Source organism: Hypanus sabinus, chromosome 12 (assembly GCF_030144855.1).
Source record: "Hypanus sabinus isolate sHypSab1 chromosome 12, sHypSab1.hap1, whole genome shotgun sequence".
Lineage (NCBI taxonomy): Eukaryota > Metazoa > Chordata > Chondrichthyes > Myliobatiformes > Dasyatidae > Hypanus > Hypanus sabinus.
The window spans coordinates 110,960,947-110,982,459 of NC_082717.1; the positions used below are offsets into that span (position 1 = coordinate 110,960,947).

At 43.6% G+C, this 21,513-nt stretch overlaps 1 protein-coding gene across 5 annotated transcripts in view; it reads left to right on the plus strand.

Moving 5' to 3' along the window:
* phf10 (PHD finger protein 10) overlaps positions 1-21,513 on the plus strand; it is a 115,331-nt gene that overhangs the window by 72,980 nt on the left and 20,838 nt on the right. For 3 of the 5 annotated variants that reach the window (XR_009515233.1, XM_059986740.1, XM_059986742.1), the window contains exons 6-7: positions 3,436-3,621; positions 14,957-15,066. Coding sequence is in view for 4 of the 5 variants with exons in the window: in XM_059986740.1 (XP_059842723.1) it covers positions 3,436-3,621; positions 14,957-15,066 (296 nt within the window). In the remaining variant the exon portion in view is untranslated. The remainder of the gene's footprint in view (positions 1-3,435; positions 3,622-14,956; positions 15,067-21,513) is intronic. The other 2 variants (XM_059986741.1, XM_059986743.1) reach the window with 1 other exon arrangement.

Sequence of the window (21,513 nt, forward strand, 5' to 3'; positions counted from 1 at the left end):
TCTCATACTATACACCACTGTCCAGTCGATCTGTGACTCTCATCCTGTACAGCTCTGTCCACTCGATCTGTGACTCTCATCCTGTACACCTCTGTCCACTCGATCTGTGACTCTCATCCTGTACAGCTCTGTCCACTCGATCTGTGACTCTCATACTATACACCACTGTCCAGTCGATCTGTGACTCTCATCCTGTACAGCTCTGTCCACTCGATCTGTGACTCTCATCCTGTACAGCTCTGTCCACTCGATCTGTGACTCTCATCCTGTACACCTCTGTCCACTCGATCTGTGACTCTCAACCTGTACACCACTGTCCAATCGATCTGTGACTCTCATCACCTGGTACACCTCTGTCCACTCGATCTGTGACTCTCATCCTGTACACCTCTGTCCACTCGATCTGTGACTCTCATACTATACACCACTGTCCAGTCGATCTGTGACTCTCATCCTGTACAGCTCTGTCCACTCGATCTGTGACTCTCATCCTGTACAGCTCTGTCCACTCGATCTGTGACTCTCATCCTGTACAGCTCTGTCCACTCGATCTGTGACTCTCATCCTGTACACCTCTGTCCACTCGATCTGTGACTCTCATCCTTTACACCTCTGTCCACTCGATCTGTGACTCTCATCCTGTACACCTCTGTCCACTCGATCTGTGACTCTCATCTTGTACACCTCTGTCCACTCGATCTTTGACTCTCATCCTGTACACCTCTGTCCACTCGATCTGTGACTCTCATACTATACACCTCTGTCCAGTCGATCTGTGACTCTCATCCTGTACACCTCTGTCCACTCGATCTGTGACTCTCATCCTTTACACCTCTGTCCACTCGATCTGTGACTCTAATCCTGTACAACTCTGTTCACTCGATCTGTGACTCTCATCATCTTGTACCCCTCTGTCCACTCGATCTGTGACTCTCATGCTGCACACCTCTGTCCACTCGTTCTGTGAATCTCATCCTGTACACCTCTGTCCACTCGATCTGTGACTCTCATCCTGTACAGCTCTGTCCACTCGATCTGTGACTCTCATCCTGTACACCTCTGTTCACTCGATCTGTGACTCTCATCCTGTACACCTCTGTCCACTCGAGTTCTGACTGTCATCCTGTACACCTCTGTCCACTCGATCTGTGACTCTCATCCTTTACACCTCTGTCCACTCGATCTGTGACTCTCATCCTGTACACCTCTGTCCACTCGATCTGTGACTCTCATCCTTTACACCTCTGTCCACTCGATCTGTGACTCTCATCCTTTACACCTCTGTCCACTCGATCTGTGACTGTCATCCTCTACACCTCTGTCCACTGAATCTGTGACTGTCATCCTGTACACCTCCGTCCCCTCTATCTGTGACTCTCATAATCTTGTACACCTCTGTCCACTCGATCTGTGACTCTCATAATCTTGTACACCTCTGTCCACTCGATCTGTGCCTCTTAGCATCTTGTACACCTTTGTCCACTCGATCTGCGACTCTTATTAGGTTGTGTGGTTGATCAAAATGGTCCCTGTCCAACAAGCTGTTAGATAAGCCTTTGCTGGATAGCAAAGCTATGTCCTAGTTTGCCCACTGATCTGATATTTGGGATTTTTGAGAAGCTGTTGAAATTGGGGGGAAATATTAAATCTGAAAAAGCTCATTTTAAATAATTAATACATTTTAACTGTTGTGGTAGTGATGTGGTTAAGTTAATGGGCTAGCAGTAGCTTTTGAACCAATAATCAGAGACACCAGTTCAAATCCCACTTATTTGCTGGGGAAATGAAACTAATGTAATTAAAATATCACACTTAGGTTTGAAAGCTGGTTTTGATTATTGTGAATCAGACTCATGTATAATACAACCGGTACACGTCACGGAGCATCTAGATTATCATAAAGTCCCATCTATTTCATTGCTGTCCTTGTGGAGAATTAATGCCATAATTGCCAGTAGCCTCTGGATCTTGTGAACAAATTTATAAACAAAAGCTCCTTATTATTGTTATCCAACATACTGTCTAAAATCTGCAGTTAAATGATTGGGATTGCAGACTCTGAGAAGGGTCCATGAGAAGGGTCCATGAGAAGATTCCTGAGCATACTTAATGAAATTCCCTCATACAGTGGATTCCAGTTAATTGGGACACATCTGGCCCAATATTATTTAAGCAGCTGCAGTAATTACCCAAAGTTTAATGGAAATAGTTTAAAAAGGTATTTAAAAAAAGACAGTCTACCATTGAACTAAATAATAAGTTACTCATTTAAATGAAATACAGAACAAATTAGAACATTACCAATCCAACTACAGTGTAAAACTATTGGTTGTTAATAGTCACTGATAGAGGAAGTCATACAGTAATTGCAGTTGTGCTCTTTTGATTGACTGTAAGTTAACAAAATCAGTGCAGACACCTACTGCAGATAACGGACTGTCTTCATAAAATGCTTTTGTTGATTGCATCCTCCAAATCTTCATTTTCATTGTAACTTACAAATTCTTCATAGTATTAAACTTATTGAAGTAGTAAGATCGTTTCCTTTCACTCCCGGCCGTTTCTGGCATCTCCAAGCCTGAATGCTTGAAACCGTATTGAGCAAACCAGTTATGAATTGTCTTACTGCCTTATTTCTCGCCAACTACCAGCAACAAAAATCACTGCTTTTTGAGCACAAACACTCTCAACTGATGTTATTTAAAAACCATTTGCTCTAAGTTTGGTGTAGTACTTAATGGCCATGCAAGTGCACATGATTGATGCTGGTTAGAAACAGAAGTTTCAGCAAAAGTCTCCTATCCCAGTTGAGCAGCATAATGTCCTAAATAAACGAAGGGAGTTCTGGCTATTTTCTCGGTTATTTTTTGTTATTTTAAGTGTTGTCCCAGATAAGTGGCTAACTGATTAGCTGATGGCCCTCTTAACTGGAATCCTCTCTATTTCTATGCCGTCATTGAAGAGCAGTGATGGGTTCATCTGTAGAATCCATTGACAAGCATGTGAGTGCTGCGTTATGGAGTTATATCGCAGTGCAGAAATAGGTCATTTCACCAACCACACCCACGTTAGAACAGAGATGAGGAGGAATTTCTTCAGCCAGCAGGTGGAGAATCTGTGGAATTCATTGCCACAGACGGCTGTGGAGACCAAGTCATTGGTTAAGCTTGATTAGTAAGGGCGTCAAAGGTTACAGGGAGAAGGCAGGGGAATGGAGTTGAGAGGGATAATAAATCAGCCATAATCAAATGGCAGAGCAGATCTGATGGACTGAATGGTGAAATTATGCTCTCATGCTGATCATTGTTATTGTATATACTAGTCCTGCCCACGTGCATTTAGTGTGTAGGCTTCTATGGAAGTGTCTCAAAGCAGTTGGTAATTGGGTAAACACTTGCACTTTGTCAGGGAACTGATGGGAAATTCCCACTCCAGGTTTTATATTTGAACCAAACTTGTGACTCTGCACAGCAATTGCAGCTACAGAACACACAGAAGGTTGAGCCCAGTAAAGTGCCGGAGTACATCAAGAAAGCTGCAAAGAAAGCCGCAGAGTTCAACAGCAACTTCAACAGGGAGCGAATGGAGGAAAGGCGGGCTTACTTTGACTTGCAGACACAGGTAAGGACAATTCCACACTGCTCCTGGTCTGAGGTGATTAGAAATACTGGGGGTGTAATTGCAACACTGACTAAACAGACAACATAATACACACGCACTGATCACAACTTTAACTTTGACATTCTGCATCCTGGTTGAACAATTCTAAATTGCTTGCTTGAGACAAGTACTTTGCCTCAGTCACACTCTGCTCCTTGGAACACTGTCCCAGTGGTGCAGTGGTTAGGGCTCACCGATCAGCAATCCAGGTTGAATCCTGACTTTAAGTGCTGCCTTTGTGGAGTTTGCATGTTCTTCCTGTGACTGTTTGGGTTTTCTCAAGATGATTTCCCAGCTGATTTCCACACACATGCCAGAACTGTGCAGGTTGGTTGGAGGGGCGGGGGGTGTTAATTGCCCCGTGGTGTAGGTGGAAAATTTATGTTTATTTGGGAGGAAGTAGATTGTAGGGTAATAGTAAGGAATGGATTGCATTGAGATCTGGGGTAGATGTGATGGGCTGGATGGCCTTCTGCGTCGAAAGGAAATATAAAAATACAAGAAGAGAAAATAAAATTTCTGCAACAGTACAAGTTTATTGCAGACTTTGTTTTAGATCAGATAGGATAGAGCCCGCAGAAGATGAGGTTTGGTGGGATTGTCATTGAGTCATACAGAAAGCAAAAGGGCCCTTCAGAACAATTGATCCATGCAAACCAAGTTTGTCCCATTTTCCACATTTGGACCATTATGGTTAGGGATCTTCTTGGTGTGTTGATCCTTTTTAAAGCTTCTGAATTAGGATCAACTCTGGTTAAAATAGAAATATTATTAATGCAGGCAAATAGTGGGGAATGATTTGCCTTGTTGACCATAGAACATAGCACAATCCAGGCTCTACAGCCCACGATCCACTTCACCGGGGTCTTTTAACATACTCTGTTCGATCTACACCCTTCCCTCCCACATTGCCTTCTATTTTTCTCTCATCCATGTGCCTATTCTAAAAGTCTTGTGGAACTCCCTCTTGTATCTGCACCTACCACAACCCCTGGCAGGGTGTTCCTCTCTCTCTGTGAACAACTTGACTCTGACATTCCCTCTGTACTTTCTTCCAATCACATTAAAATTACACCCCCTGGGATTAGCCATAACCGCCCTTTAAAAAAATCTCTGACTGTTCACTTTTTCTATGTCACATCATCCTATACACTTCTGTCAAGTTACCTCTCATCATTCTTCATTTCAAAGAGAAAAGCCCTAACTTTCTCCACCTATCCTTATAAGACATGCTCTCTAGTCCAGGCAGCATCTTGGTAAATCTCCTGTGCACCCTCTCCAAAGCTTCCATATCCTTCTTATAATAAAGTGTTTAGAACGGAACACAATACTCATCAGGAATTGAATTATTTAACCAGTAGTCCTTAACAGATCAGAACCACACACAGTTTTTTATAGATAACTTTGGGGACGTTCCGTTAGATCTGTGACTAAATGTTCAGTAACTAACAACACCCTTCTTTCTCCATACTACTGCAGGAAACTTTTACCCCATATCAAATGTTTGTCAAACTAGGGAACACAGGTTTGGGAAAAGAGGGAAAAGTTTTAGAGGGGATCTGAGGGAGACCTTCTTCACTCAGCAAGTGGCAAAGAACAAAGAACTTACAGTGCAGGTCAGGACGTACAAAAAAGCTGGACGAACTCAGCAGGTCGGGCAGCATCCGTTGAAAGAAGCATTCAACGTTTCGGGTCAACCCTTCGTCAGGACTAAAGAAGGAGGGGGCAGGGGCCCTATAAAGAAGGTGGGGAGAGGGTGGAAAACCAATCAGAGGAAAGATCAAGGGGTGGGGGAGGTGTCCAAAGGCTCGGAAGGTCATTGTGTATGGAACCGGAGGCATGAGCTCCAACATATTAAAATATTATGTGCACAAACTGAAGAACTTACTGATTTGGCACCTTTAGATTATCTGTTTCTACTAACCCATCACTAAGAAATAATTATAAAGTTGAAATTGTTTACTCACTTTTGGTGTATTGTCTGGTATTTGTGGTGAGCGTGGCTTCCCCTCCCCCACTCCTGATTGGTTTTCCACCCTCTTTATAGGGCCCCTGCCCCTTCCTTCTTTAGTCCTGACGAAGGGTTTCAACCCGAAACGTTGACTGCTTCTTTCAATGGATGCAGCCCGACCTGCTGAGTTCATCCAGCTTTTTTGAATGTCTTGATTTGATCACAGCATCTTCAGTGCACTTTGTTAACTTACAGTGCAGTATAGGCAGTACAATACTGTACAACTTTTTAACCTCTTCAAAGCTCTGACCCTTCCCTCCTACATAGCCCTCCATTTTTCTATCATCCATATGCCTCTCCAAGAGTTTCTTAATGGCCCTACTGTAACTGCCCTGGCAGGGTGTTCCACATGCTGACCACTGTCTGTATAAAAACAAACAACTAACCGCCCCCACACCCCCCCCCCCCAATTATGCCCCCTTGTGTTAGCCAAGGACTTGGATGGCTGAAGCTGTGATCATTAAGTAAATCCAATCACAAACAAGAGAAAATCTGCAGATGCTGGAAATCCACGTGTAGCAGCTGTGCCCCCAATTTACCTCCGTTTGCCTAGGGTGAACAGCTGTCGCCCCGCCAACAGTGTAATACTTCGGTGTAAATATGGTGTAATGCCCCCCCCCCCCCCCCCGGTACACGCTCACCACAAATATCAGACAATACACCAAAAGCGAGTAAATAATTTCAACTTTATAATTATTTCTTAGTGATGGGTTAGTAGAAACAGATAATCTAAAGGCACCAAGTCAGTAAGTTCTTCAGTTTGTGCACATAATATTTTAATACATTGGAGCTCATGCCTCCGGTTCCATCCACAATAACCTTCTGAGCCTTCGGCCACCGTCCGAACTGCCGACGTCCAGTATCCACCGCCCTGAAACTGCGGTCTGCTCCTCACACATCCGTCCGCCTTGCTTGCCTCCCCGAAAAGACCATGAACTCCCACTGAGCTCACACATACAAGATAGCATAACAATTCTCCATTGGTTAGTTCCCCACTTATCTGCAGTTATAACCCAAACATTCCAACTACAGAAACCCATTACAGCATTAAGTAACATTACAGAGAAGCCAGTTCATTATAACAATCCAGAGAAGCCATTTTGTTAGCCTGAACAGTGGTACTGAGAGCCCTACTCAAGCAACACACACAAGATGCTGGAGGAACTCAGCAGGCATCTGTAGAAAAGAGTAAACAGTCCACGTTTCGGTCTGAGACCCTTCATCAGGAGACTGAGGACTGTACTGTTTTCCATTGTTGCTGCCTGGCCTGTTGAGTTCCTCCAGGGATTTGTGTGTGTTGCTTCATTAAGTAGGTGTCCAGATGAACACTTGAATTGCTTAGGCACATGGGCTATGGACCAAGCACTAGGTGATGGGATTAGTATTGAAGAGTGCCCAGTGAGTGGATTGGCAAGTTGGGCCTTCTGGCCTATTCCCATGCTCTACAATTTGACATCTTGCCCTGCCTCCCACCTCTCTCACATACATAGTTTGCCTCCAAACCTCAGAGCACAAAAGGGGATTCCTGCCCTCACACAACAGATGCCTGATGTACAACCAATTTGTAAACTGCATCTGGCATCTTTTACCAGCCATGGAATTTGTTCTTAAATTTGCCTTTTTCTTTTGCATCATGCAGGTATTTACTTCTTTGATTTACAAGTTTTACTCATGGTTGTTAGCACCACGGTGAAATGAAAGCTCTACTCATAACTCCATATATTTAGTTCCACTGCATTCTGCCTGAATCAATTTTATGGACATTGTTTTCACTCTGCCAGATATTTAGCACCAGCACATGCAGGGTAGATCCACTATTGCTTGATTAAACCTGCTGTGGGGAGGGGGAGGGTGGATTTAGATGGTCCCAATGTACTGGGAAGTTATGGAAACTCTGATGATCAAAGAGGAGGAAATGCTGGCACTTTTAAGGAATATATAAGTGGATAAATCTCTGGGTCCTGACAGGATATTCCCTAGGACCCTGACGGAAGTTGGTTTAGAAATAGCAGGGGCTCTGACAGAAATATTTCAAATGTCATTACAAACGGGGATGGTGTCGGAGGATTGGCGTATTGCTCATGTGGTTCCATTGTTTCAAAAAGGTTCTAAAAGTAAACCTAGCAATTATAGGCCTGTCAGTTTGACGTCAGTGGTGGGTAAATTAATGGAAAGTATTCTGAGAGATGGTATATATAATTATCTGGATAGACAGGGTCTGATTAGGAACAGTCAACATGGATTTGTGCATGGAAGGTCATATTTGACAAATCTTATTGAATTTTTTAAAGAGGTTACGAGGAAAGTTGACGAAGGTAAAGCAGTGGATGTTGTCTATATGGATTTCAGTAAGGCCTTTGACAAGGTTCCGCACGGAAGGTTAGTTAGGAAGGTTCAATATTGAAGTAGTAAAATGGATCCAACAGTGGCTGGATGGGAGATGCCAGAGAGTAGTGGTGGATGACTGTTTGTCAGATTGGAGGCCAGTGACTAGTGCTGTGCCTCAGGAATCTGTACTGGGTCCAATGTTGTTTGTCATATACATGAATGATCTGGATGATGGGGTGGTAAATTGGATTAGTAAGTATACAGATGATAACAAGGTAGGTGGTGTTGTGGATAATGAAGTAGGTTTTCAAAGCTTGCAGAGAGATTTAGGCCAGTTAGAAGAGTGGGCTGAACAATGGCAGATGGAGTTTAATGCTGATAAGTGTGAGGTGCTACATTTTGGTAGGAATAATCCAAATAGGACATACATGGTAAATGGTAGGGCATTGAAGAATGCAGTAGAACAGAGTGATCTAGGAATAATGGTGCATAGTTCCCTGAAGGTGGAATCTCATGTGGATAGGGTGGTGAAGAAAGCTTTTGGTATGCTGGCCTTAATAAATCAGAGCATTGAGTATAGGAATTGGGATGTAATGTTAAAATTGTACAAGGCATTGGTAAGGCCAAATTTGTTCTAGTCACTGAATTATAGGAAAAATGTCAGCAAAATAGAGAGAGTACAGATAAGATTTACTAGAATGTACCTGGGTTTCAGCACCTACGTTACAGGGAAAGGTTGAACAAGTTAGGTCTTTATTCTTTGGAGCGTAGAAGGTTGAGTGGGGACTTGATAGAGGTATTTAAAATTATGAAGGGGATAGTGTTATGAACCCCATAACTGGGTCACTTACCAGCAAAGATAGAGAGGTCCATTGAAGTCTGGTGATACTATTTTTAACAGTATTTATTAGTAAAAATACACAAAAATAATATCAATGCAAATATACAGATAATATACGTTGTCAATACTAAATCTAAAAGTGCGGGTATAATAATAATCAATAAGAAATACGCTCTATCGTTGTCTAGGGGATAATGTATTGTCCAATGGAAATATAAAGGTCACTCAGTTCATGCAGGCTGCAGCCTTTGGGGACCGCTGGGTTTGCAATGGTTGGAGAGAGAGAGAGTTTTGGGAGAAAAACTTGCCAGCTTTCTTTTTATGATTTCGATCTGTCGGAGTCTCGTTGGTGTGGCCGTTCACTTGTGGCCTCTTCTTTAGCAAAGCCGTTCTTCCGTGATGAGCCTGCCACCCTGGCAAGGGAGGACGCACATAAGCCCTCACCGGCGTTCGCTATAAAACGCTGTCACTGGATTTCCAGCGTTTCTCCTGGTGCGTCTAAAGGGGTTGTTCCCCAGACCTTCTTTTATCCTTACTCACGGGGTCTCAGATGTCAATCAAGTTGGGATGATGCAATCCCTCAACCAGCTCTCTGGTCGTCCCCTGAGGGCTTCAATGAATAGTACAGTACTCAATACACAATTCCGTCTCCGAGAGACAATAGCCGTTATCAATGGTTGTGTTTTCGCTGAGGCCAGGACACATTCCAAACCTTGTGGATTCTGCATGTCTCTCTCTCATTTCCTGGGTCCCAGACCCGAATTAATAGTGATCTTGCGATTCTCAAAAAGGAGGGGGCGACTTTGTACCCTTCGGCCCCTCAGAGTTGCGGCACATTCGTAACACCCCCTTCCTTCTAAGGTTTTTACTCCCGGTAAAAATGAATTAATACAGAGTCTTACAGGATTTCAGAATCTAACACAATACAAAAGAGTTCTTTTTTCACTACAGAGTAATACAGTTATACATTCAATTCAGCATCTAAACGGTTAGCGATTACATTGTCACTTCCTTTAATATCTTAACATCTTGTCCTTTAATAAATTCTTGTAGCATCAGACTCCAATTTAATAACCACCTATTTTTATTTTTTCTTCAGCAAACAAAAACTAAAGAGTTGTGATATTAGCTTACGTGTATATTACAAAAGTTCATGCAAATACTAATCTTTATTTTACTTTCAAACTTAACGGTCAATCTTCTATGGGGGTTGTCTTTATTATTCACATGCTTTGTCGAAATCCCTTAAAACCGGATCCAGTTATTTAAAATGGCATCCCGTCAACCCTCGCCCCTTTTCCAGTTAACTCCCATGTGGTTAGCTTCTATACCAGTGTGGAATAGGCTTTCGCATGCTCCTTTCATAGGAGTTATTTTATCAACAACGTGTTCCAAACTTAGATCATTTTCCGAATTTCCACACAATTCTTTAATTTTAAGCAAGTTGTTAGTTTTATCTTCAGGACCCTTCATGCTATTAGTTTTCAGTTTAAACTCTGCAAGCTATCCCTCTTTGTCCAAACAGCATTTCAAATTCTGCCTCTTCACAGCACTCTCTTGAATAACAATAGCGTGTGGGGCACCTTTACATTCCAAATCAACCTGTAATTGATTCACAGGCACCGTGTTACCAAGCCATTGTCTCTGTAGCCTGGTTGCTGCTTCTGACATCAATCCAGACTTTAAATTTTCTTCATTCAATTTAGGAACTACACTTTTCCCTTTTCCTTCAATAATAATATTCACCTCATCACCTTTTATCTCCTCACTAACTTTTAACACACCTTCGAACACAAACAACTGGGAATTCCCACTTCCCACTAGTACCAAGGTTAACCCTTTCTTCACTGAACCAAGTCCATCTGACCCACAAGGACTGCATTCCTTTTCAACTGAATCAAATACCTCAGACTTTTTCTGAGCTCCATTACTAGGTTCAGTACCATGTGCATCCACATCTTGAACACACTCAAACGGGACATTTGCCTCCTCCAGGCTTTCAATACCCGTACCCTTTTCAAATTCTAAGTTCCCCTGATCCTCCCAGTTCCTCTCTGGGCAACTCCCTTCTGGAGTAAACTCAACTCCGTGGGCTGAAACAACCTCATCTGCCAACCCAGCAGACTTCTTCAAGGTAATGGCATCCTTTTCATCTAGGACTGCCCTCATTTCATTATCGGGAACAAATTTAAAATTTTCAACTTCTTCAAACAGTTCTGCCAAACCAGACAGATCATCCAACCCTGGACCTTTTAACAGCCTTATCTGTTTCTCATCTTTACTCCGTGCCTCTATAAATTTCCTCCTGGCTTAGGGCAGGTCTACATCCTCTCCCTTACTCTCTTTCACTTTCCTATTCTCCGTTTCCTATTCACCCTCTAACTCCTCTTGGTACAGGGTCAGTAAAAACGTCTCGGCCAAATTGATACTGGCCTGATTTAAACTGGTCTCGTTCTCAGCTGCCTTTCTCTACATGCTGTGAGTGGTCGCGCAAGCGGGATAGATCTTGGAATTTAGGGGCGGGTCCTCAACACTTGCAGGCTGGCTCATCAGCTCCATGGCCGACCAAACGTCACCACCAGCTAAATTGTTACCCAGAAGGATGCCTACGTCAGTTCTCGGAAAATCTGATCGCACCCTTATTTCAACTGGTCCAGATACCAGCTCACAATTTAGAATGATCCTATGCAAGGGCACTGCTTCTGTCCCTTTTCCTATGCCTCTCAAAGCTACCTCTCCAGTCTTGCAACCAAAATCTAGTACCGTACTGTGAATCAATGACAGTACAGCTCCCGTGTCTCTCCAGCTCCGCACTGGAACTGGTGCGTCTCCCTCTTTCACAGACACGGTTCCTTCTGAAATAAATTTCTCAGACCCTTCTCGTATTCTGTCTACCTGGGGCTCTCTCGTCGATTTACTGATCACCACAACACATCCTGTAGGGACTGCTGCTCTCCCTTTTCCTACCTCCTTCCTCAGAGCAAGGCACTCAGATGCAATATAACCCACCTTTCCACAATTAAAACAGGTCAAGCCAGGACCTCTCCTGCCATCTTGCCTTTCCTCCTCCTTAATTTTACCATTAGCTCCCGGCGGGAACTCTGCCTCAGCCGGCGGGCTTTCTCTACCATTCCCACGGTCTCTCTGGTAACTTTTATTCGAGGAAAACTTTGTCTTGTGGGTTAGAGCATATTCATCTGCGAACCTGGCAAATTCGGAGATGGACTTATTCGGCTTCTCGTTCAAATACATCCGGATATCATCCGAAACACAACCTTTAAATTCCTCAATCAGAATTAACTCCTTGAGACGCCAAAAATCTTCTTCCACCATTTCTGCTGCACACCAATGATCCAAGAGCACACCCTTCTCATAGGCAAACTCTGCATACGTCTGATTCCACCCTTTCTTTAAATTTCTGAACTTTTGTTTATACGCTTCAGGTACCAATTCATAGGTCCAAAGAATGGCCTCCTTTACTTTCTCATAATTCTCAGACTTCCTCCTCTTCCATGGACAACGCCACATATGCCCGTTGTGCCTTCCCTTTTAACACACTTTGTAACAACGCCACCCACTGAGCTCTGGGCCACTTCTGACTCACTGCCACCTTTTCAAAATGCAAGAAATAACTATCAACATCCGTCTCCTCAAACGGAGGTACTAACCTGAACTCCCGACTAACATTAAACCGCTCCTCTCGGTCTGACCCTTGAGCTCTTCGCTCTTGCCTTAACTTCTCCATGTCCAAGTCATGTTGCCTCTGTTTCTCCTTCTCCTCATACTTCCTCTCCTTCTCGGCTCTCTCCCTCTCTTTTTCGGCCCTATCCTTCTCCTTTTCGGCTTTTTCCTTCTCCTTTTCGGCTCTTTCCTCTTTCTCAGCTGCTTCCAGCTGTTTTAACTGAATTTCATGCTCCCTCTGCTTCTCAGCTCTTTCCTGCTCCCTCTTCACCTCTAACTCCTTTAGCTGGAGCTCATGCTCCCTCTTCCTTTGTTCCGCGTCCAGCCTCAATTTCTCCAACTCTAACTGAGCCATCCCACTAGCTGGTACCTTTTCAGGGATATTTTCCAGTACCTCAGCCGAAAACACGTTCTTCACAATGTAATACTGAGTTATGGCCCTCCACACCTTCCGCTTTTTCATCGACAACCTCACCTCTGCGAGGTTTAGTCCTTTCGCAATATTTATCAAGTCCGACTTTGTGGCAGCCTCTAGCGCCTCCAGAGTCGGGTTTTCTACGAACTCGTCTACGTCCATCTTTGCTGGTTTCCCGTCTGGTTACCCGCGCAACCAGACCCACGTTTGGACTTAAAAGCCCGATTCACTGGCCCTCCAATTTGGTATCAAATCTCGAGACGAGGCCCCCACTTTGTTACGAACCCTGTAACTGGGTCACTTACCAGCAAAGATAGAGAGGTCCATTGAAGTCTGGTGATACTATTTTTAACAGTATTTATTAGTAAAAATACACAAAAATAATATCATTGCAAATATACAGATAATATACGTCGTCAATACTAAATCTAAAAGTGCGGGTATAATAATAATCAATAAGAAATACGCTCTATCATTGTCTAGGGGATAATGTATTGTCCAATGGAAATATAAAGGTCACTCAGTTCATGCAGGCTGCAGCCTTTGGGAACCGCTAGGTTTGCAATGGTTGGAGAGAGAGAGAGTTTTGGGAGAAAAACTTGCTGGCTTTCCTTTTATGATTTCGATCCGTCGGAGTCTCATTGGTGTGGCCGTTCACTTGTGGCCTCTTCTTTAGCTAAGCCGTTCTTCCGTGATGAGCCTGCCACCCTGGCAAGGGAGGACGCACACAAGCCCTCACCGGCGTTCGCTATAAAACGTTACTGGATTTCCAGTGTTTCTCCTGGTGCGTCTAAAGGGGTTGTTCCCCAGACCCTCTTTTATCGTTACTCACGGGGTCTCAGATGTCAATCAGGTTGGGATGATGCAATCCCTCAACCAGCCCTCTGGTCGTCCCCTGAGGGGCTTCAATGAATAGTACAGTACTCAATACACAATTCCGTCTCCAAGAGACAATAGCCGTTATCAATGGTTGTGTTTTCGCTGAGGCCAGGACACATTCCAAACCTTGTGGATTCTGCATGTCTCTCTCTCATTTCCTGGGTCCCAGACCCGAATTAATAGTGATCTTGCGATTCTCAAAAAGGAGGGGGTGACTTTGTACCCTTCGGCCCCTCAGAGTTGTGGCACATTCATAACAATAGACAGAGTTGATGTGGATAGTCTTTTTCCATTGAGAGTAGGGGAGATTCAAACAAGAGGGCATGAGTTGAGAGTTAGGGGGCAAAAGTTTAAGGGTAACACAAGGTGGAATTTCTTTATTCAGAGAGTGGTTGGTGTGTGGAACAGGCTTCCAGTAGAAGTGGTAGAGGCAGGTTCGGTATTGTCATTTAAAGTAAAATTGGATATATGGACAGGAAAGGAATGGAGGGTTATGGGCTTAGTGCGGGCCAGTGGGACTAGATGAGAGTAAGCGTTCGGTACAGACTAGAAGGGCTGAGATGGCCTGTTTCCATTTCCTTGCTGTAATTGTTATATGGTTATTGTGTAGAAAGATCTGAAAATGGAAGAAAAGCAGGGACTTCACACCTCCCTTTCAGAACTTTCTAAAGTGTAAACACAGAAGTTTCTGCAGAAGCTGGCAGTCTTATTCCCCTTCATAGCTGCTGCCTGACCTGGTGTTTCTAAAATGTGTTTATAGCTTTTGAAGTATAGTGACTGGACCAAACATAACTGAGTGCATAACGGGCAATAATTAACCTTTTGAAATGTCCTGTTATGAACACAAGATTCTGCAGTTACTGGAAATCCAGAGTGGCACACGAAATGCTGGAGCAGCTCAGCTGGTCAGGCAGCATCTGTGAAGATGAACAAAGAGCTGACGTTTCAGGCCGAGACCCTCAGTATTAACAGTATTATGTTTCTTTGGTGTCTTTATCCTTTCAGTAAGAAAGGATACTAGTTTCATAAACACAGGGTATTCTGCGTTCTTTGTTTTGAGTGACCAGGGGAAAGGAATTGGCATTTCTGCAAGGTTTCGATATTTTCCTTTTGTTTTTTGTTTTGGTGTCTCCTAATTCAGGTAATCCAGGTGCCACAAGGGAAATACAAAGTTCTTCCACCTGAGAGGACGAAGGTTGGGGCTTATCCAGTGGCTCTCATACCAGGACAATTTCAGGAATATTACAAAAGGTAAAAAAAAAGGAACAAAAAGCAATCCCCTCTGCAAAAGAGGTCATGGCAAGTAAAATACTTCTTGTTAAGTCAAAGTTAAAGTAAATTATTATCAAAGTACACATGTCTTGAGAATCATTTTCTTGCAGGCATTTATACAAAAACAAATAAATACACTAGAATTTATGAAAAAGTACACATCAATAAATACTGACAAACAATCAATATGCTAAAGAAGAAAAATTGTGCAAACAATTAGAAAAAATAGTACTGTGAACATGAATTGTAGAGTCCTTGAAAATGAGTCTGTAGGTTGTGGAATCAGTTCAGAGTTGAAATGAGTGAAATTATCCTCTCTGGTTCAGGAGCTTGTTGGTTGAAGGGTAGTAACTGTTCCTGAACTGGTCGTCTGGGTTCAAAGGCTCCTGTACCTCCTGCTGATGGTGAGAAGAGAGTATAGCCTAGATAATGGGTGTTCTTCATGATGGCTGCTACTTTCTTGTGGTCACACACAGCAAAGTATCGAAAGCATATAATATATGAAAGGACTATTCATATGAATACTTCCAATCTTCAATGCTGAATATTTGGCCAGTGTTAATAGCTATATTTTAATTATATTATTTTGTAATGACTGATTGTTCCAGATTAGCACTTTGAAAAATGTTTCCTTAGGAAGAACTTACATTAGAAACAGCCTTCTCATAATGAATTTGCAGGCAACAGAAATAAGAAGAATGTTTGGAAGAATGTTCCAGATGAAGGATTCTGATCCAAAATGTCAACTGTCCATTTCCCTCCATTGATGTTCTCTATCGTGCTTGGTTCCTGCGGTGTTTTGTGTGCTGCTAAATGGCTATTCAATCTTCTTTGACTGAGGAGTGAATATTGACCTATTTTCCTTGTAGGTAGGATAGGACTCGAACCTTCAGCACAAAGTAACCACTGTGTTCCTTGAACCTTTTTCAGAACAGGCTTATTAATGGCCTTTTTTACTATTGTAAATGTCTGTGTGCCAGCATGTCCCAAAGTGAATTACCTTTCAAGTACAATATTATAGAGCCAAAGAGCACCACAGCATAGCAACAGGGTTTTCCACCTACAATGTCTGTGCTAGCCATATGCCAATTTAAACTGTACACTGTCTGTATCCCTCTAGTTTCTAGTCCGTCTGTTCTTAGAGTCATAGAGCGCTAAAGCAGTGAAACAGGCCCTTTGGCCCATCTAGTCCATGTCAAACTATTCTGCCTTGTCTCATTGACCCACAATTGGACTATATAGCCTTCCATACCTCTACCATCCATGTACTTGTATGTATATATCCAAATTTCCCTTGAATGTTGAAATCAAACTTGTATCCATCACTTCTGCTGGCAGCTCGGTCCACATTCACACACCCTCCATTGTGGGCCCTGTAATACCTACATTAAATAGAAGTCTCATTCACATTGCAGTACTTGACCAGATGCTGTCTATACCACAGGGGCAAGATTATAATGTGTGGCTAGATGGTTTGGTTAATTAGTGTAAACTGGAGTGAAAGGTGGAGATTTGTGAGACCAAGGTCAAAAATATTAAAAACTGAGCCATTAAGGGGGAAATAATTCCTCTTTTGGAAGAGGACAGCGAGGCTTGAGAGGAAGTGCGGCGGCGGCCATTTTCAAATTGTCCAATTGCTTCTCAGATCGGAGTTCTGAGAGGCGGGACTGCGCAGGCGCGTGAAGGAGGCCCGGGAAGGAGGGAAGATATATAAAGGAGATACTGAGTGAGTTAGTTCTCTTTTGGAAGAGGACAGCGAGGCTTGAGAGGAAGTGCGGCGGCGGCCATTTTCAAATTGTCCAGTTGCTTCTCAGATCGGAGTTCTGAGAGGCAGGACTGCGCAGGCGCGTGAAGGGGGCCCGGGAAGGAGGGAAGATATATAAAGAACGCCGCCTTAAGAAGCGGGCAGCTTCGTTTGCGGGCAGCGGAGTGAGCCGGGCGCAGAGTGTAGGGCTTGGGCTCAGAGGGCTTAGGCGGAAGAGGGCACAGTAGGCTTATCTTTTAGTTCTTGTATTTTCAGTTATTTGGGAGGTATGAGTGTGAGGGCAGCTTGTTGTTCTCAGTGTCGGATGTGGGAGATCCTGGAGTCTCCGAGCCTCCCGGATGTCTACATCTGCTCCAGGTGCGCCGAACTGCAGCTCCTGAGGGACCGAGTTAGGGAACTGGAGCTGCAGCTCAATGACCTTCGCCTGGTCAGGGAGAGTGAGGAGGTGATAGAGAGGAGTTACAGGCAGGTGGTCACTCCGGGACCACGGGAGGCAGATAGGTGGGTTACAGTCAGGAAGGGGAAGAGGCAGGTACTAGAGAGTACCCCAGTGGCTGTACCCCTTGACAATAAGTACTCATGTTTGAGTACTGTTGGGGGGGACAGCCTACCTGATGGGAGTGACAGTGGCCGAGCCTCCGGCACAGAGGACGGCCCTGTAGCTCAGAAGGGTAGGGTTAGAAGAAAGACGTCCATAATAATAGGGGACTCAATAGTCAGGGGCTCAGACAGGCGTTTCTGTGGAGGTGACCGGGAGTCCCGGATGGTAATTTGCCTCCCTGGTGCCAGGGTTCGGGACGTTTCTGATCGCGTCCAAGATATCCTGAAGTGGGAGGGTGAAGAGCCAGAGGTCGTGGTACATGTAGGTACCAATGACATAGGTAGGAAAGGGGAAGAGGTCCTGAAATGAGAGTATAGGGAGTTAGGAAGGCAGTTAAGAAGAAGGACCGCAAAGGTAGTAATCTCGGGATTACTGCCTGTGCCACGCGACAGTGAGAGTAGGAATAGAATTAGGTGGAGGATGAATGCGTGGCTGTGGGATTGGAGCAGGGGGCAGGGATTCAAGTTTCTGGATCATTGGGACCTCTTCTGGGGCAGGAGTGACCTGTTCAAGAAGGACGGCTTACACTTGAATCCTGGGGGGACCAATATCCTAGCGGGGAGGTTTGCTAGGGCTACAGGGCGGACTTTAAACTAGTGAGATGGGGGGGCGGGAGACTATTTGAGGAGAATATGGGAGAGGAGGTTAGTTCACCAGTGGAGCAAGTAAATAGACAGTGTGTGAGGGAGGAAAGGCAGGTGATGGAGAAGGGATGCGCTCAGCCTGAAGATGTAGGGGAGAAGAAAGAAAAGGATAATAAATTTGAATGCATTGTTAGGGATGGAAAGAGAGGAGGAGATGGAGAGTATCTTAAATGTATCTATTTTAATGCTAGGAGCATTGTAAGAAAGGTGGATGAGCTTAAAGCGTGGATTGATACCTGGAATTATGATGTTGTAGCTATTAGTGAAACATGGTTGCAGGAAGGGTGTGATTGGCAACTAAATATTCCTGGATTTAGTTGCTTCAGGTGTGATTGAATAGGAGGGGCCAGAGGAGGAGGTGTTGCATTGCTTGTCCGAGAAAATCTTATGGTGGTGCTTTGGAAGGATAGATTAGAGAGCTCTTCTAGGGAGGCCATTTGGGTGGAATTGAAGAATGGGAAAGGTGCAGTAACACTGATAGGAGTGTATTATAGGCCACCTAATGGGGCACGTGAGTTGGAAGAGCAAATGTGTAAGGAGATAGCAGATATTTGTAGTAAACACAAGGTGGTGATTGTGGGAGATTTTAATTTTCCACACATAGACTGGGAAGCTCATTCTGTAAAAGGGCTGGATGGTTTAGAGTTTGTGAAATGTGTGCAGGATAGTTTTTTGCAACAATACATAGAAGTACCGACTAGAGATGGGGCAGTGTTGGATCTCCTGTTAGGGAATGCGATAGGTCAGCTGACAGATGTATGTGTTGGGGAGCACTTCGGGTCCAGTGATCACAATAGCATTAGCTTCAATATAATTATGGAGAAGGACAGGACTGGACCTAGAGTTGAGATTTTTGATTGGAGAAAGGCTAACTTTGAGGGGATGCGAAGGGATTTAGAGAGAGTGGATTGGGTCAAGTTGTTTTATGGGAAGGATGTAATAGAGAAATGGAGGTCATTTAAGGGTGAAATTATGAGGGTACAGAATCTTTATGTTCCTGTTAGGGTGAAAGGAAAGGTTAAAGGTTTGAGAGCACCATGGTTTTCAAGGGATATTAGAAATTTGGTTCAGAAAAAGAGGGATGTCTACAATAGATATAGGCAGCAAGGAGTAAAGGAATTGCTCGAGGAATATAAAGAATGTAAAAGGAATCTTAAGAAAGAGATTAGAAAAGCTAAAAGAAGATACGAGGTTGGTTTGGCAAATAAGGTGAAAGTAAATCCGAAAGGTTTCTACAGTTATATTAAAAGCAAGAGGATAGTGAGGGATAAAATTGGCCCCTTAGAGAATCAGAGTGGTCAGCTATGTGTGGAACCGAAGGAGATGGGAGAGATTTTGAATGATTTCTTCTCTTCGGTATTCACTAGGGAGAAGGATATTGAATTGTCTAAGGTGTGGGAAACAAGTAAGGAAGTTATGGAACCTATGACAATTAAAGAGGTGGAGGTACTGGCGCTTTTAAGAAATTTAAAAGTGGATAAATCTCCGGGTCCTGACAGGATATTCCCCAGGACCTTGAGGGAAGTCTGTGTAGAAATAGCAGGAGCTCTGACGGAGATCTTTAATATGTCATTAGAAACAGGGATTGTGCCGGAGGATTGACGTATTGCTCATGTGGTTCCATTGTTTTAAAAGGGTTCTAGAAGGAAGCCTAGCAATTATAGACCTGTCAGTTTGACATCAGTGGTGGGTAAATTAATGGAAAGTATTCTTAGAGATAGTATTTATAATTATCTGGATAGACGGGATCTGATTAGAAGTAGCTAGCACAGATTTGTCAGTGGAAGGTCATGTTTGACAAACCTTATTGAATTTTTTGAAGAAGTTACGAGGAATGTTGACGAGGGTAAGGCAGTGGATGTAGTCTATATGGACTTCAGCAAAGCCTTTGACAAAGTTCCACATGGAAGGTTAGTTAAGAAGGTTCAGTCGTTAGGTATTAATGCTGGAGTAATAAAATGGATTCAACAGTGGCTAGATGGGAGATGCCAGAGAGTAGTGGTGGATAATTGTTTATCGGGATGGAGGCCGGTGACTAGCAGGGTGCCTCAGGGATCTGTTTTGGGCCCAATGTTGTTTGTAATATACATAAATGATCTGGATGATGGGGTGGTAAATTGGATTAGTAAGTATGCCGATGATACTAAGGTAGGAGGTGTTGTGGATAATGAGGTGGATTTTCAAAGCTTGCAGGAAGATTTATGCCAGTTAGAAGAATGGGCTGAACGTTGGCAGATGGAGTTTAATGCTGAGAAGTGTGAGGTTCTACATTTTGGCAGGAATAATCCAAATAGAACATACAGAGTAAATGGTAGGGCATGAGGAATGCAGAGGAACAGAGAGATCTAGGAATAACTGTGCATAGTTCCCTGAAAGTGGAGTCTCATGTAGATAGGGTGGTGAAGAGGGCTTTTGGAACGCTGGCCTTTATAAATCAAAGCATTGAGTACAGAAGTTGGGATGTAATGCTAAAGTTGTACAAGGCATTGGTAAGGCCAAATTTGGAATATTGTGTGCAGTTCTGGTCTCCGAATTATAGGAAAGATATCAATAAATTAGAGAGAGTGCAGAGACGATTTACTAGGATGTTACCTGGGTTTCAGCAATTAAGTTACAGAGAAAGGTTAAACAAGTTAGGTCTCTATTCATTGGAGCGTAGAAGGTTGAGGGGGGATTTGATCGAGGTATTTAAAATTTTGAGAGGGATAGATAGAGTTGACGTGAACAGGCTGTTTCCATTGAGAGTAGGGGAGATTCAAACAAAAGGACATGATTTGAGAGTTAGGGGGCAGAAGTTTAAGGGAAACACGAGGGGGTATTTCTTTACTCAAAGAGTGATAGCTGTGTGGAATGAGCTTCCTGTAGAAGTAGCAGAGGCCAGTTCAGTTGTGTCATTTAAGGTAAAATTGGATAGGTATATGGACAGGAAAGGAGTGGAGGGTTATGGGCTGAGTGCGGGTAGGTGGGACTAGGTGAGATTAAGGGTTCGGCACGGACTAGGAGGGCCAAGATGGCCTGTTTCCGTGCTGTGATTGTTATATGGTTATATGGTTATAACTGCATGTAAAGCCACTGCTGGGTCAAGAAAGGCCTTTTCTTTTCCTTCTGTGACCAATCTCTTTAGTTTGATCTCTGTGGATCTCGAAATGTCAACTAGTGAAGTGGTGCCGCAGCAACAACCTGGTATTCAACATCAGTAAGACAAAAGAGCTGATTGTGGACCTCAGGAAGAGTAAGATGAAGGAACACATATCAGTCCTCATAGAGGGATCAGAAGTGAGAGAGAGTGAGCAGTTTCAAGTTCCTGGGTGTCAAGATCTCTGAGGACCTAACCTGGTCCCAACACATTGATATATTAATGTAGTTATAAAGAAGGCAAGACAGCAGCTATACTTTATTAGGAGTTTGAAGAGATT